At 38.1% G+C, this 14267-nt stretch overlaps 1 protein-coding gene across 2 annotated transcripts in view; it reads right to left on the reverse strand.

The window, feature by feature from the left end:
• Window positions 1-14267, reverse strand: part of LOC140725264 (ATP-binding cassette sub-family C member 9-like) — a 166290-nt gene that overhangs the window by 22239 nt on the left and 129784 nt on the right. For both annotated transcript variants that reach the window (XM_073040510.1, XM_073040521.1), the window contains 7 exons: window positions 13384-13647; window positions 12388-12449; window positions 7426-7582; window positions 5823-5928; window positions 1076-1365; window positions 802-916; window positions 554-656 (listed from right to left, as the gene is read on the reverse strand). In XM_073040510.1, coding sequence (XP_072896611.1) covers window positions 554-656; window positions 802-916; window positions 1076-1365; window positions 5823-5928; window positions 7426-7582; window positions 12388-12449; window positions 13384-13647 — 1097 coding nt within the window. The remainder of the gene's footprint in view (window positions 1-553; window positions 657-801; window positions 917-1075; window positions 1366-5822; window positions 5929-7425; window positions 7583-12387; window positions 12450-13383; window positions 13648-14267) is intronic.

Raw genomic sequence — 14267 nt, forward strand, 5'->3', positions numbered from 1 at the left:
GTGCACAAATGTGTATTTAATAATGCCAGATGTAACCTTAAATACAGCTTATTTGTTCTACCATATTACTGTATTTATAGCAGATTCTTTAAAAAAAAACCAGGGAACTTTACAACCTCCACTAAAAGTAAGTAATGCAATTCTTTTTATGCAGTTGACCAGCCTTTATCCCAGTGAAGGCAGACACCGAAACAAACACAACAATATGTTGTTAAGATCACTGCATTTATCTTTAAAATAACTTAATGTTGCCATCTTCACTTTCTGCATAAATTACTTTGAAGTGAAAAGATTGCATTGAACGTAAGTGAATGACCACTTTGTAAACTTTCTTCTTAACAACAATTAATCCAAGTTGCTTGCAGATATATATCTGGAGCTCTGACACATTCCACATTTCTGGTTACCATTCCATATGAAACCCAGTCTTGCTTTCCACTGTAATTACAGCTTCCAACTATTCCAATCTGTTATACTATGCAATAATATTTTAAGAATAGATTATTATCTGGAAGTGAACTATGTAATTATTGTATTTTTAAATGATTCATACCTGTTTAAAATTCTTCCAACAGGTGTTGTTTCAAAGAATCTTAATGGGAGGGTTGTAACATTGAGCAGCATGTTTGTGAAGAGATGTCTTGAGGCACGGACACCTTCATAATGGCAAAATAATAAGGAAACCATTGAATGTGTATACATAAAGTAAAAAACTATTCTGAAAGACAATAAACACATTATTAGCTAGATTACACTTAATACTTCAATTAGATCCAATTGTTTGTGCAAGAATACACATACCTGAAATGACATGGGTATAGGAACTGAACAAAACACACAAAATTCCTCCACAAGCCAGTCCAATGTATCCATGGAGGTACTGACTGAAAACGTCACCTTCTATATTATTTTCATACTGGGAAAAATAAAACAATATTGGCTAAGTAAAAATAACTGCATATTCACCAATGGATTTAAATATTAAAGCATGCATAACATAACATATAGTGCTAGAACTAGGCTATTAACATATTTTGGGGAAAAGAAGCAAGGAAAAAACAAATTGAATACAGACCTGAGTTTCAGTTTCTGAATGGTTCCTGAATGCAGATGACCACCGAGCAAGCCAGAAATCAATAGCTACCAGAAAGCTTTGCCTTGCTGTCACTATGAGAACTAACAAAAATGAAAAGAATAGACCAATGGACTGGGCATAATGCCAGTATATTTTTATGGATATAGACCCTTCTTCTTTTTCCTCCTCCTGTATTAGTTTTCCTTTTAGATTATCATCAGGCCTTCTTTCCATTTTTGATACTTCAGTCACCATTTCAACTTTAGGTTGTTTTTCTTCATGATGGTCATCTGTTAAAATAGAATTTGACTCCCTTTAAATCAAACATGCATAATCACAAACTAGAAAAATAAGCAATTTTTTTCTGAACTGCACCACGACCTCCTGGAACCCACAATTCCCACAGAGAGGTATGTGATTTCCATTTATTGCCTCCTGGCAGAAGTTCCACTACCTCCAGGTCTTGATTTTTCTAAACCCTCTTCACCTTTAATAAAGTCTCTAAATCTTCACTGTTTCCCCTGTGAATGGCCTTGATCACCTATCACCCCAACTGAATGTCACTTACTCTTCACGATGAATATTGAGCTGATTGACCCTTTATATAGTCCACCAGATTTCATTTTTAATGGAAACAACAGTTTGCGTTATGTCAAGTATCATTGTTCCAGAGATGACTCTGAACCACATCATGTTAAGTAGAGAACTTGTACCTGTCCGTGATTTAAAACATAGAATTTGTAATGATGGCCTCAAAAGCTTACACACTCCTCAGACCAAAGGCTTTCACGAATGGACAAAAGATGCTCGTCTTGATAGCAACATCATATCCTGTACATGAATTAATAATAAAAGCTGATCTACAGCTCTATAGCTGAGTAACAAATTAGGTAAATCCGTGAATCTGTGGAATGCTCTACTACAGACAGCTGTGGAGGCCAAGACCATGGGTATATTTAAAGTGAAAATTGATAGTTCCCTGATTAGTCAGGACATCAAAGGTTATGGTGAGAAGGCAGGTGTATGGGATTGTGTGGGATCCAGGATCAGCCATGATGGAATGGTGCAGCAGACTCGATGGGTTGAGTGGCCTAATTCTGCTCCTATGTCTAATGGTCTTATAGATAAATATGCAATCAACTCAAATTTTCTCTTCTGAAAGGTTCTCCAGTCTTGCTGACTCTTACAATTTCTTTCATAAATGCATAAATCCTTTCTTTACTTGCTCCTTTCTGATTCCTCTCTTAAAGACCTACCTGTTAGTCCACCATTGCATCCTCTCCTAGCAAAATATGGATATGTAGGTAACACAAAGTACGTGCTGTCTATTCATTATCATGCAGGTGTGCTGCTATTGGTATCTGCACTTTTCATTAGCTGCATGTTTTTGGCAGGTGGCAGATATCATGATCTTCACAGCATGCTAATTGAAGGTAAAATGCCATGAACAAAGGCAACCCTTGAACTTGGCTTTCATAGATTGGCCAAAGACATTTGCTACAGTACGCCACCAAGCTCTCTGGTGCATCGTATCAAAGCATGGCTGTCCTGTAAAGTACTCATGAATACCAGGTTAATGTCAGGAATTCGATATCCAGGACATGGTTGGCAAGGCAAAAGGCTTAATAACCTCATATGATGTCTAAGGAAGGCGGGCTCTGTCGTGGGCAAAGTACTGGAGAGTTTAACATCGGTAGCTGAGCGAAGGGCGCTGAGTAGGCTACGGTCAATTATGGAAAACCCTGAACATCCTCTACATAGCACCATCCAGAGACAGAGAAGCAGTTTCAGTGGCAGGTTACTATCGATGCAATGCTCCTCAGACAGGATGAAGAGGTCAATACTCCCCAATGCCATTAGGCTTTACAATTCTACCGCCAGGAATTAAGAACTTTTTAAAAGCTATTATTAATGCTTTTTGAGATAGTGATTTAGATGCATATCATATTTTTTTACTGAGTTAAGTATTGTATGTAATTAGTTTTGCTACAACAAGTGTATGGGACATTGGAAAAAAGTTGAATTTCCCCATGGGGATGAATAAAGTATCTATCTATCTATCTATCTATTTAATAAAATACTTGGTATTAATATACCTGGAATACTGGTCATCAGAATTGCTCACCTTCCCACTTCAAAGATAAGGAAAATCCAGGCAATACATGAATACTCCAGGAGCATTGCACCATCAAACTACTATTCTGATGTAGGAATGTCACTTTACTGCGAGGAGTCTGAGATTGGCTCAAAAGGTATACCTAACTACCACCCACTCACCACCCAGGCCAGGTTCTCTTTTCACTGCTGCCATCAGGAAGAAGGTACAAGACCCGCAGGACCCTCAGGTTCAGGAACAGTTATTAGCCCTCAACTATCTGGCTCCTGAACCAGTGGGGATAGCTTCATTCAACTTCACTTGTCCTATCACTGAAATTTTCCCACAACCTATGGACTCACTTTCAAGGTCTCTTCACCTCATGCTCTCGATATTTATTGTTTATTTATTAATTATTATTATTATTGTTATTTATTATTATTTCTCTTTCGCATTTTCACATTTTGTTGTCCTTTGCACATTAGTCTATGTCCGTCCTGTTTGGTGTGGTCTTTCATTGATTCTATTGTGTTTCTTGGACTTACTGACCGCAAGAAAGTGAAAATCAGGGTTGCATATGGTCACATGTATTTACCTTGATAATAAATTTACTTTCAACTTCGAAATGCAGAAACAAAACAGATCTGAATGGTCAAAAGGATAGATAACTAGATCTTCCTCAGTTAACAGGATACATGAATTCAAGTTTTAAGATAGTTTATTGTCATTCTTCCGTACATGAGTGTAAAGCAGAATGAAATGATTGTTAGTCCAGATCTGATGTAGCATAAAAAAACACAGTAAGTATAAAGAACACAATAAAGGAAACAAAAAAAACCTAATAAATTATAAATGCAACCCTATAAAAGAGAAAGTAGAAGTAATTATTTTATGCATAGACTGTATGTTCACAAAGTAAGGGAAGTTTAGGGGAGACATCAGGGGTAAGTTTTTTATGCAGAGGGTTGTAAGTGCCTGGAATGACTTGCCAGTGCTGGAGGATAAAACATTAGGGGTATTTAAGAGCCTCCTGCACAGGCACATGGATGAAAGAAAAATGGAGGGTTATGGGGTAGTGTGGGTTTAGTACTGTTTTTAAAGGATTATATGGGTTGGCACAACATGGAGGGCTGAAGGGCCTGTACTGTGTTGTAGTGTTCTATGGTTCTAATACTACGTATGTAATGGTGGTGGAGTGCGTGGTAAGATGGATTAGTGTGTGGAGGTTTCGATTAGCTTGATGGCTTGTGGGAAGCAACTTCATCATGCCAGGCTAATGGTTCATTGAAGACTACAGAGCCTATTTAGATGATCATAAGCCATAAGTTGTGGTACATGCTGTACCAGCAGCAGCGAGAATACATATTGAGGTCCTGCAGTCAAAACTTTAATGACCTGGATGATGATGGGTGTGGAGTACTAAAAAACAGGAACTTAAAATATAGTAACCACTTGATTTCTCCCAGTGGCACCCAAGAATGAGAAAAAGTGGAAATATAGATTAATTTGTGGCTAGAGCAAGGGCTTTAATATTACTGGGATATTTGGTCTGGCGTACAATGATAGGGAACAGTTTCCAGCTGGACCATTCCACCTACCGTGACCCAAGTGATCAGCTCTATTAACATGATTGCTAAGACCACTTCCAAAAGCCCTTTGTCACAACTATTATTGAAGCTCGTATTTATAAATCTCAGCTTTCCCAAGGTAATAATAATTACTTTTCCTGCGCAATAGCACTTCAGATTCCATATTATCTCCTTCACTTGTTTGCACCTGATGGCCAACTGAAACAGTCATCGAAATGCTGGAAATTTGTTCACAAGACCCAGAATTGCATAAGGTCACAGAGTCCTCAAGAAAAGCTCAGTACTCTTCTACTGCCTAAGCTGTCACCACAAGGGAACATATCATAGGTGACCAAAAAGGGAAAGACTTACTACAGCTAGATTAATTGAAAAGCTTTCAAATTGCAATTTAAGAAGCACTTGAAAGGACTATTGACAATGCCTTACACAGATACCTAGTAAATTGAAGCAGAATTTGAATTAATATTCTAAATACCTTTCCTGCTATATTTTTTGGTAGTCAGGTTATCATCATCATTGTGACAAAGCTGGAGTATCCTTGGTGGAAAAAGACATAAGACCATTATTTCTATAATCAGCTTGGATAGTTCTGGTGCGTGATGCGGGTTCCTAAAAGGAGTTTTCTGGAGTGGCAAACTTTAAGTTTATAATGAATGACCATCTTATTTAGACGTTCTGCACCTAAAAGGTAGATGGTGCGAGTCAATCAAGAACAATGGGGAGGCTGGTATTTTCCAGGCTCTGCTGCTGATCCCTGCTCCTGCTCTTGAATTGCCTCTTCAGGCTGTTAGACCACAGCTCCAGCTGTGCTGCCACGATACGGAAGTCCTGATGTCCACAGATTGTCATATAAACATAAGTTTCAAGCTTTGTTTTCAAACTTATAATATTTTGTAATCTAGGCAACAAATTTTCCAATACTGTTTGGGAAATAAGGAGTGCTTGGTTACGTAGATGGAGGATAGTTTGTGAAAAGGTGCTATGGGTTTTACAAGAAAGGTGAATCTTAAAAATATTCACATACCAGACATTACAGAAGTGCATTTTGTGTTATAAGACAAACCTTTTAAAGTCAGACTTTTCCACGTTTTTATCAAATCTGGATTTTGTTTAGCAATCTCCTGGTAGGTACCTTGTATTTCAATTTTTCCATCCAGCATAGCAATTACCTAAAACAAGCCATTCACAGTTCAGAATATTAAACATTTGAATTCATTCTTGCTGCTGATTTGTTGTATTTACACTGTTTTATCGAACTAAAACTTTTGTTGAACATAATTTTGATTACATACTGCACACTTCCAAAAATACTAAAAGGAGGACAGGCAGCAAAACAAACACATTAGGGCTAACAGGTTTTTCCAATATATAAACATGTCAAGTGCCTCAAAGATCCGTGCTGAAGCTAAAGCTTCACTAAAGCTTTCTCTTGCTCTTCCATTTATTTCTAATATGTCACATAGGGGAGATTATGAGAGGCATAGATACATTGGACAGAGAGTACCTGTTTTCCAGGGTTGAAATGTCTAATATCAGAGGGCATGCATTGAAGGTGAGAGGGCATAGGTTCAAGGGGGATGTCAGAGTTAAGTTTTTTACTTAGAATTGTGGATGCCTGGTAAAGTGGTCGAGGCTTTTAAAGGACATTTGGATAGGCACATGGATCTTAGATGGACAGAAAGATGGAGGGATGGTGTAGGTAGGAGGCATTCTTGTCTGGGTGTTTTTGATTTACTTTTTAGTGAGGTTGACACAAAGTTGTGGGCCAAAGGCCTGTTCCTGTGCTATGTGCTATGAATCCTTTAATTTGATTCTCTTATCTGCATATCCAGCTTCTCCTTAAGATATCCATGATTATTGGCTCAATCACTCCTTATGAAGGCATTAATTTTTCTTTCAATATTTAAATTTCTAGCAACACTCAGTCATTTTTGACACAAAATATTATTTTGACAGGGGCAAACCTGAACAAGGGAGCATATTCAATAAAAAAAAACCACAGCCAGACCTTTTCTGAATTAAATAACTAAAGGATGAAATCTGTAATTTGTTACACTGAGGGTGTGGATGTTGGATCGAATGATTTCTTTTATTCAATAGATTAATTACATTTTCTAAGGTAAATGTACTCAGAGAGGAGGCACAGAAGAGGATTAATGTCGAGATATAACCAATAATCTAATTGAGGTTACAGACAGAATCCAGGGGCTCAACAGTCTATTCCTTCTCCTATGGAACTTGAAGGCCCAACTAAAGAGCAGTGAGACGGTTTGAGAAGGGTTAATGGGAAAGAGTCATCTAAGATCTTTAACTCCGTAGGAGGTATTTAAAAGTGGAATAGATTGGGGTTCGTTGTGCCTCTTCCATTTTGTTTTTTTTTGTTTGGGAGGAGGGATTTGGGGTATTTATTTGCTGGTTACGTTTTCGTTCATTTTTTATGTGGGGAGGGGCGATTTTGTTAGTTGACAATTGCGCTGCCTTTCTTTCTTGGCTTCATGGCTACACAGAGAAAAAAAATTTCAAGTTGTATGCTTTGATAATAAATGAACCTTTGATCCTTTAGAATTAATAAATACATTCTTGACAGGTGGAACGCTACATTATCTAAATTAATGTTAATGTCTTAAAGGGAAACTCCACAAACTCAATTAAGATATCTTGCTTACATAGTCTGCTTCCTCAACGTATTCCAGTTTGTGTGTTACAACAATGGCAGTTCTGTTTTCTTTCTTTAAAATCCCAATGATCCCTTGGTGGAAAACATGATTTCCTACTTGTGCATCCAAAGCTGATAAGGGGTCATCCAATATTACAATAGGGCACCTAATTTAAATTAAAGGTAGAATAACTCATTGTTGAAAAGACAATGAAGATACTGAAGCTTCAAAACTTTCAACTGAATTCAAAATTCCAAAGGGTTTATAAAACAATTCTGACTATTTTACTTTAGGATTTAGAAAAGTCTGTGAGGCAAGTACAATAAAATTAAAGCAAATCTTTAGCAAAACGTGTAATTGATCGCTGACCACACTTTAAATTGCTATTGTATTGCCCCAAAGTAGAATCAGTAAAGAACAAGAGGCAATTTTTTGATTGATTGATGATTGGTTGGTTGTCATTCGTATGATTTTGGACTAGTTAACCATAAAATAAATTCTCAGACTAAATTTGCTATAAAGGCACACTGCCCACAAGATAAATGGCAAATTCAGTGATAAAGCAGTATTCTCTTTGACTGCAAGGTATTTTAAACACATACCAATAACTTGTAAAATAATTTGTCATTTCTGTTCACTTACCTATCCTGTTCATACTCTTCATAATTTTATACAAAAGCTTGGTTATCACTTAAATCTCCAGTTTTAAAGGAGATGTATATTACCCTGTACATTCTCTCTAGTGATTAATGACAGCCTAAACAATTACAATATTTTTGTTAAATTCCATATTTCCTATACAGTATTTCATATTTCTGCTCTATTTCACTACACTGTAATAAAAAACTTCATACTGGAACTCAATCTATAATTTCTTATAGAATTAAAAACTAAAAAATCACAATGACTTCCATTTTAGGGTTTATGGATTCAACTCAATTCCATTGTGTTGCCTTTTTGTTAGGCACCATTATCCTCCATGTCCCTGCTATATAAAGGGATGATCAGAGCTGTGAAACAGGACTACACAGACAAAGTTAAGCAACTATTTAATCCACGTCAATAAAAGCGTCTTCATTTGTCATTTAAAACCTACCAAACTGTTAGTGCAGCCTGTGGAACTATCTCAAACAACCATCCAATTTGACTAACTCCTCCTGTTTTATTCCACTGCCTTACAAAGGTTTAATTTTTATTACACATCCAAATTTCTTCCTTTTAGAGTTCTTCTTCTTCAGCCCTTTACCCCTTTCACCCTATTCCCTCTCAGCTTCTTACTTTATTCCTGTCCCCACCCACCCATCGACCTTTTCCCTCACCTAGTCTCACCTATCACCTGCCAGCCCTTACCTTCCCCTCCCCCAACTTCTTATTATGGTTTTACCTCCTTCCTTCCATTACAGCCCTGATGAAAGATCTCGGCATACAACATTTACTGTTTATACCTCACCACAAATATTCCAAAGCCTTTTACTAGCTTTCTCTTCCATTTGCCTTCATCATTATACTCTATGCCCTCCACCTTATCAATGATGTTGCCTTCTGTTCTCTGTAACTTGAAGCATATTTATCTCAGATTTATCCATTCATCTAAAATATTAACTGTGTTTCCTTCTCAAAACTGTTGCTTGATTTATATGTGAATGCACATTACGAGATGGAATTGGACTTGCAGCCACTCGAGCTTGCTCTTCCATTACAGCCGTAGGGTTATACAGAAGTACAGCACAGAAACAGGCCCTTTGACCCACCTAGTCCATGCCTCACCATTTAAACTGCCTACTCCCATTGCCCTGCACCAGGACCATAGCCTTTCGTACCCCTACCATCCATGTACCTATCCAAACTTCGCTTAAACGTTGAAATCGAGCTTGCATGCTCCACTTACGCTGGCAGCTTGTTCCACACTCTCACAACCTTTTGAGTGAAGTTTCTCCTCATGTTCCCCTTAAACTTTTCACCTTTCACCCTTAACCATGACCTCTGGCTGTAGTCCCTCGCAACTTCAGTGGAAAAAGGCAGCTTGCATTTACCCTATCTATACCTCTCACAATTCTAAATACCTCTATCGTCACTACAACAATAACAGCACTAATAAAAAGCAGGTGTGCTCAGTATCAGGTGTGCTTCAGAATCACAAATTTCTTTACTGTTGCACAAAGATTGATATTGCATGCCTGATATAAAATATCTATATTGGTGCAAAGTGCCCCTGGAAATCACTATGTTGTCTATAATTTCCAGGAATGAGATGGGTAGGCAGCAGAGGGATTTCAAATGAAACCTTACACCAATTTCTTCATTTTCACTTGCAGTTTTCCTTGTAAAATATACAGTATTTGGAATTTTATTTTACACTTAGATAATGAGTTTGAAAAATGTGCCCTGAATGCTCAGAATAGCTTTCAGGAATATACCCAGAGACAACAAGGAGGTAGGCTATATTAGTTTAAATAATGATTAATAAGATAACTGCACTGCTCCAAAGAGCACTATATGCGGTCATTCTTACCCTCAGCCATTAGGCTCTATAATGAGTCTACCTATAGCTGGGGAAGGAGAAAGAGAAGATTGCGGCGCGTCGCAGTGCGCGCGGCCTCTCTGGAGAATGGATATCTGTTCCGTGTTAAGTAGGGATCCGTGCACAGTCCTGATTTGGAGGCAGACGTGAGAGCGTGGAGGAACATCTGGAGAAACTTCTGAAATGCCCGCTTCGCTGCCGCTGCTACTGTGCGGTCCGGAATCTCCGGAGGAAAAGGCCTCTGAGACCCTGGCTTTGCTTGTTTCGGCGGCCGGGACGAGGTCGAAGGCGCTCGGCAGAGGATGGCGCTCGGGAGGCTGTATCGGAGGGGCTGGTCGGAGGCTCGAAGTTTTCGGACAGACTCAGAATCTGCTGTGGTTGGTTGCTTCCAGGGCACCAGTTGTCGGTGCCTGGAAGTTTAAGGCAGGGAGAGTTTCTCCCTTTTGCTGCCTGGTATCGGGACTATTGGAGTCGATTGGGACTTCAGACTTTTTTTTAACCGTGCCCACGGTCTGCTTTTATCAAATTACAGCATTGCTTTGCACTGCTGTAACTATATGTTATAATTATGTGGTTTTTTGTCAGTGTGAGTCTTTGGTTTGTCCTGTTTTTTTTGTGATATCACTCTGGAGGAACATTGTATCATTTCTTAATGCATGCATGCATTTCTAAATGAGAATAAACGAGGACTGAGTGTCCTCATAATCTAATCTAAAGAAAAAGTGATGACCCCGTCCTGTTAGATTGTTGGTGGTAAATTATTTTCTTATTCTTTCTACTTCTAACATTTTTTTAACTGTGTACTTATAATGCTACTGTGACACTAATTTCCTTTGGGATCAATAAGCTATCTACCTGTCTATCTATCCAAAACAAGCCTCAATTAATGGTGCATGAATGGTTATCTGATAGTGACATAATAGGATAGGGTTAATGTTTGAAAAGGTTAAATACAAAACTAGTATTTAGTACTGAAAGCGAAATAGGGCTAATTTCAACAAGATGCATCAAGTTATCCATATTTAACATACCTGTTAATGGGAAAGTAATTGATCAGTGGGAGCTGTTCAAAAAGACACAGGACCACTTCATTCTTCCCAGGAAGGTGGATACATCAAAATTAATGCAAGTAGAGCGATGGTAATGATGAAAAAACATTGAAGAGTAATATACCCCTACGATCAAACATTGTCCATCCCAAGTAAATAACTTAATGTTAAACTGTGACCTTCCAAGATTCTCTTCATTAGGGAAGACTTTCTTTATAAGTGGAAAATGTCCACGACACTGCTACTTACAAAATGTGAGATGGGAAACCTCAGAATTATGAACAAGTTAATTAAACGTGTTGTCAGGAAATTATAAAGAGTTTGCAATTAAGGATAAAAATTTACAGAATGTTGAAACACGTGCTAGAGCAGCACTGTGTAGGGACTCTTATCAGTTTCACGAGAGAACCTTCATCCTGAATATTTTCATTTGCATGAAGCCCAAAGCATCACATAGAGCAAAACTGACGTTGCACGCACAATGGTGATCATTGATATTGAAATGTTTGAACCTACTTTGAGAAGTATGGCTGGGATACCAAAGCAATGACCTTACCAGGGCCAAGCCCTTCAACCCCAAATCTGCCAACTTGTTAGTTGAGAGATGCTTTAATGTTCAAGACCAGTGTCATTCACATTGCTCACAAGCAAAGTGAGGCTTTATAAAACAAGCAACACACACAAATGCTGGTGGAACACAGCAGGCCAGGCAGCATCTATAGGGAGAAGCGCTGTCGACGTTTCGGGCCGAGACCCTTCGTCAGGACCCTTCCCCCTATAGATGCTGCCTGGCCTGCTGTGTTCCACCAGCATTTTGTGTGTGTTGTTGCTTGAATTTCCAGCATCTGCAGATTTCCTCGTGTTTGCCTTTATAAAACAATTTGCTTTACTGCAGTAATATATTTCCTTTGTGGAATTTCATTCCATTATTGAAATGATAACCTAACCAGAAAAGGGAGCCACCTTAGTCTAAAAATTTGAAGTCCAATATCAGGAATTACCTATTTAATATTAATGACAAATCAATAACTATTTTGCACGAACAGGCATTTCTCCTTAATGAAATCACACACTCAGAAATAATCCTTAGGGAAATCCTTAATCATTAGGGAATCCTTAATCATTAGGGAAAACTTTCTTTATAACTGGAAAATGTCCATGACACTGCTACTTACAAAATGTGAGATGGGAAACCTCAGAATTATGAACAAGTTAATTAAACGCGTGTTGTCAGGGGTATAAAGAGTTTGCAATTAAGGATAAAAACTTACAGAATGTTGAAACACGTGCTAAAGCAGCACTGTGTAGGGACTCTATCAGTTTAATCCTTACATCAAACAGCAACTAAGCTCATCTCCTTATTTCCATCACATTCAGCAAAATATACAGAAGTATCCATACCTTGAATAGAGTGCTCGTGCCACACTAACACGCTGCTTCTGACCACCACTCAGGTTAATACCCTGGGGACAAAAGAAAGGATATGTAGCTAATAGTCTTAATAACTTTAAACAGAATATATGAAAATACATGGAGCATGTAGTGCTGAGATTTACATACATCAATATTACTTAGTAACACGTAGTAAGGAAGATATAACTCATGAATTGATATCGCAGGTTGCTGGGTGACTTACTTTTTCTACTGTTAATCTTTAAGCATCTAACTAAAGAAGGAAAGCAATGCTTTGTAGAATGAGTGTAACTAAACACTACATGTTTTAGTTAAATAGGTCAGGGCAGTGTTAAACTAGCTAATTTCAACCTGGCCATGATGAGTGGGTGCTAAAATTTATTTGACATTGGATTGGAGAGAACTTTTTTTTTTGCTGCTGAATCAATTCATTTACAATGACTTATTTTCCCATATTGTTACCTCTAGTGACCACCAGGGATACCTTGCCTCCAATCTTTTCAGCCATTCCCCATCTTTAAACAGTCACACTGCTATATAAATTATATATGTATACAGTATATACAAGTATCTAAACTGTGGAACTCAATACCTAAAACTATAAGGGGTGCAGACTCACATGCACTTATAATTCCAGATCAAAACCTATTTATTTAACCTTGCTTTTAACCAATATCATTTTGTCTTTTATTTTAATGTTTGCACTTTATCCCATTGTACAGCACCTTGATTTGTATAAATTGTTCCTTAAATAATAATAATTATTATATGCACTCTAATTTGGACACTTAAACTTCAATGATCTTAATTACACCATGACTTATGACTCAAATCCTAAACTCTCAAATTCCCCATCTAAACCTTTTCACCTCCTTAGCATTTCTTCTTCCCTTGAGATGTTTCTTAAAGCCTTGCACCGATAAACATCTGCATCAGCAGAATCTCATGTTTAAAAATGACCTATAAATCCTTCCGTGTACTTACTTTCTCACCAATTTCTGTCAGCCGCCCTGCAGGTAAAATGTCAATATCAGGCTGAAGTGCACAGGCTTCAATCACGGCCTGAAAACGCTCTTCATCAAAGCTTTCTCCAAACAAAATGTTCTCCTGTAAAGAAGCATTTCTCAGCCAAGCTGTTTGCGCTGAATAGGCCATGGGTTGATTAGCTGATCTCCAGACTATATGACCAGAGACAGGAATCATTTCTCCTAATATGGCAGAAATAAGGGATGATTTTCCACTCCCAACCTGAAATGATCAAAATTTGATGAAAATTAGCTAAGTTTCTTTTATCTTAATTGTTTCCCCTCTTATTCTAATACTGATGCCAATAATTACTTCTGGAGGACTACCAGTACCTCAGCCAGATGGCCATTGATCAAAGATCTTACACTTCTAAATGGATGTCAGAGGTGTGCAGATTCTAGCATGTTCTTCCCAATGGATTCAGAGATGAGAACCAGAGTTCATGTATTTACAGCTGGGGAAGAATCCCAACATTGAAAGAAACTGGGGAGAAGGGAAAGGGAGTTCCAATTTGAAGTGGGGTAGATAATTCTTCATCATAAAGTAGATTACAATGCAACGAATTGAAGGGCTAGTTGGAGTAAACGACACGGGAGCAGAAGGCCAGTGTAAACTGAATATGTTAGAGGTGAAACAATGGCTCACTCACTGTAGGATATCAAAGGAAAATACAGTACTGAAGAATGAGATTGCCAGATGGCGGGGGCTGGTGGGAGAGATAGTCAGAGATCCAATTGACTCCTGGGGATGTCTGCAAGGATAGCTAGGTCAGACTTTGCAATTTCAGGTGATTAGGAATTGGGAAATGTGTCTGGTGGTTTTGACAGGGTCAAAGGCTAGAC

This window comes from Hemitrygon akajei, chromosome 1 (genome assembly GCF_048418815.1).
Source record: "Hemitrygon akajei chromosome 1, sHemAka1.3, whole genome shotgun sequence".
Lineage (NCBI taxonomy): Eukaryota > Metazoa > Chordata > Chondrichthyes > Myliobatiformes > Dasyatidae > Hemitrygon > Hemitrygon akajei.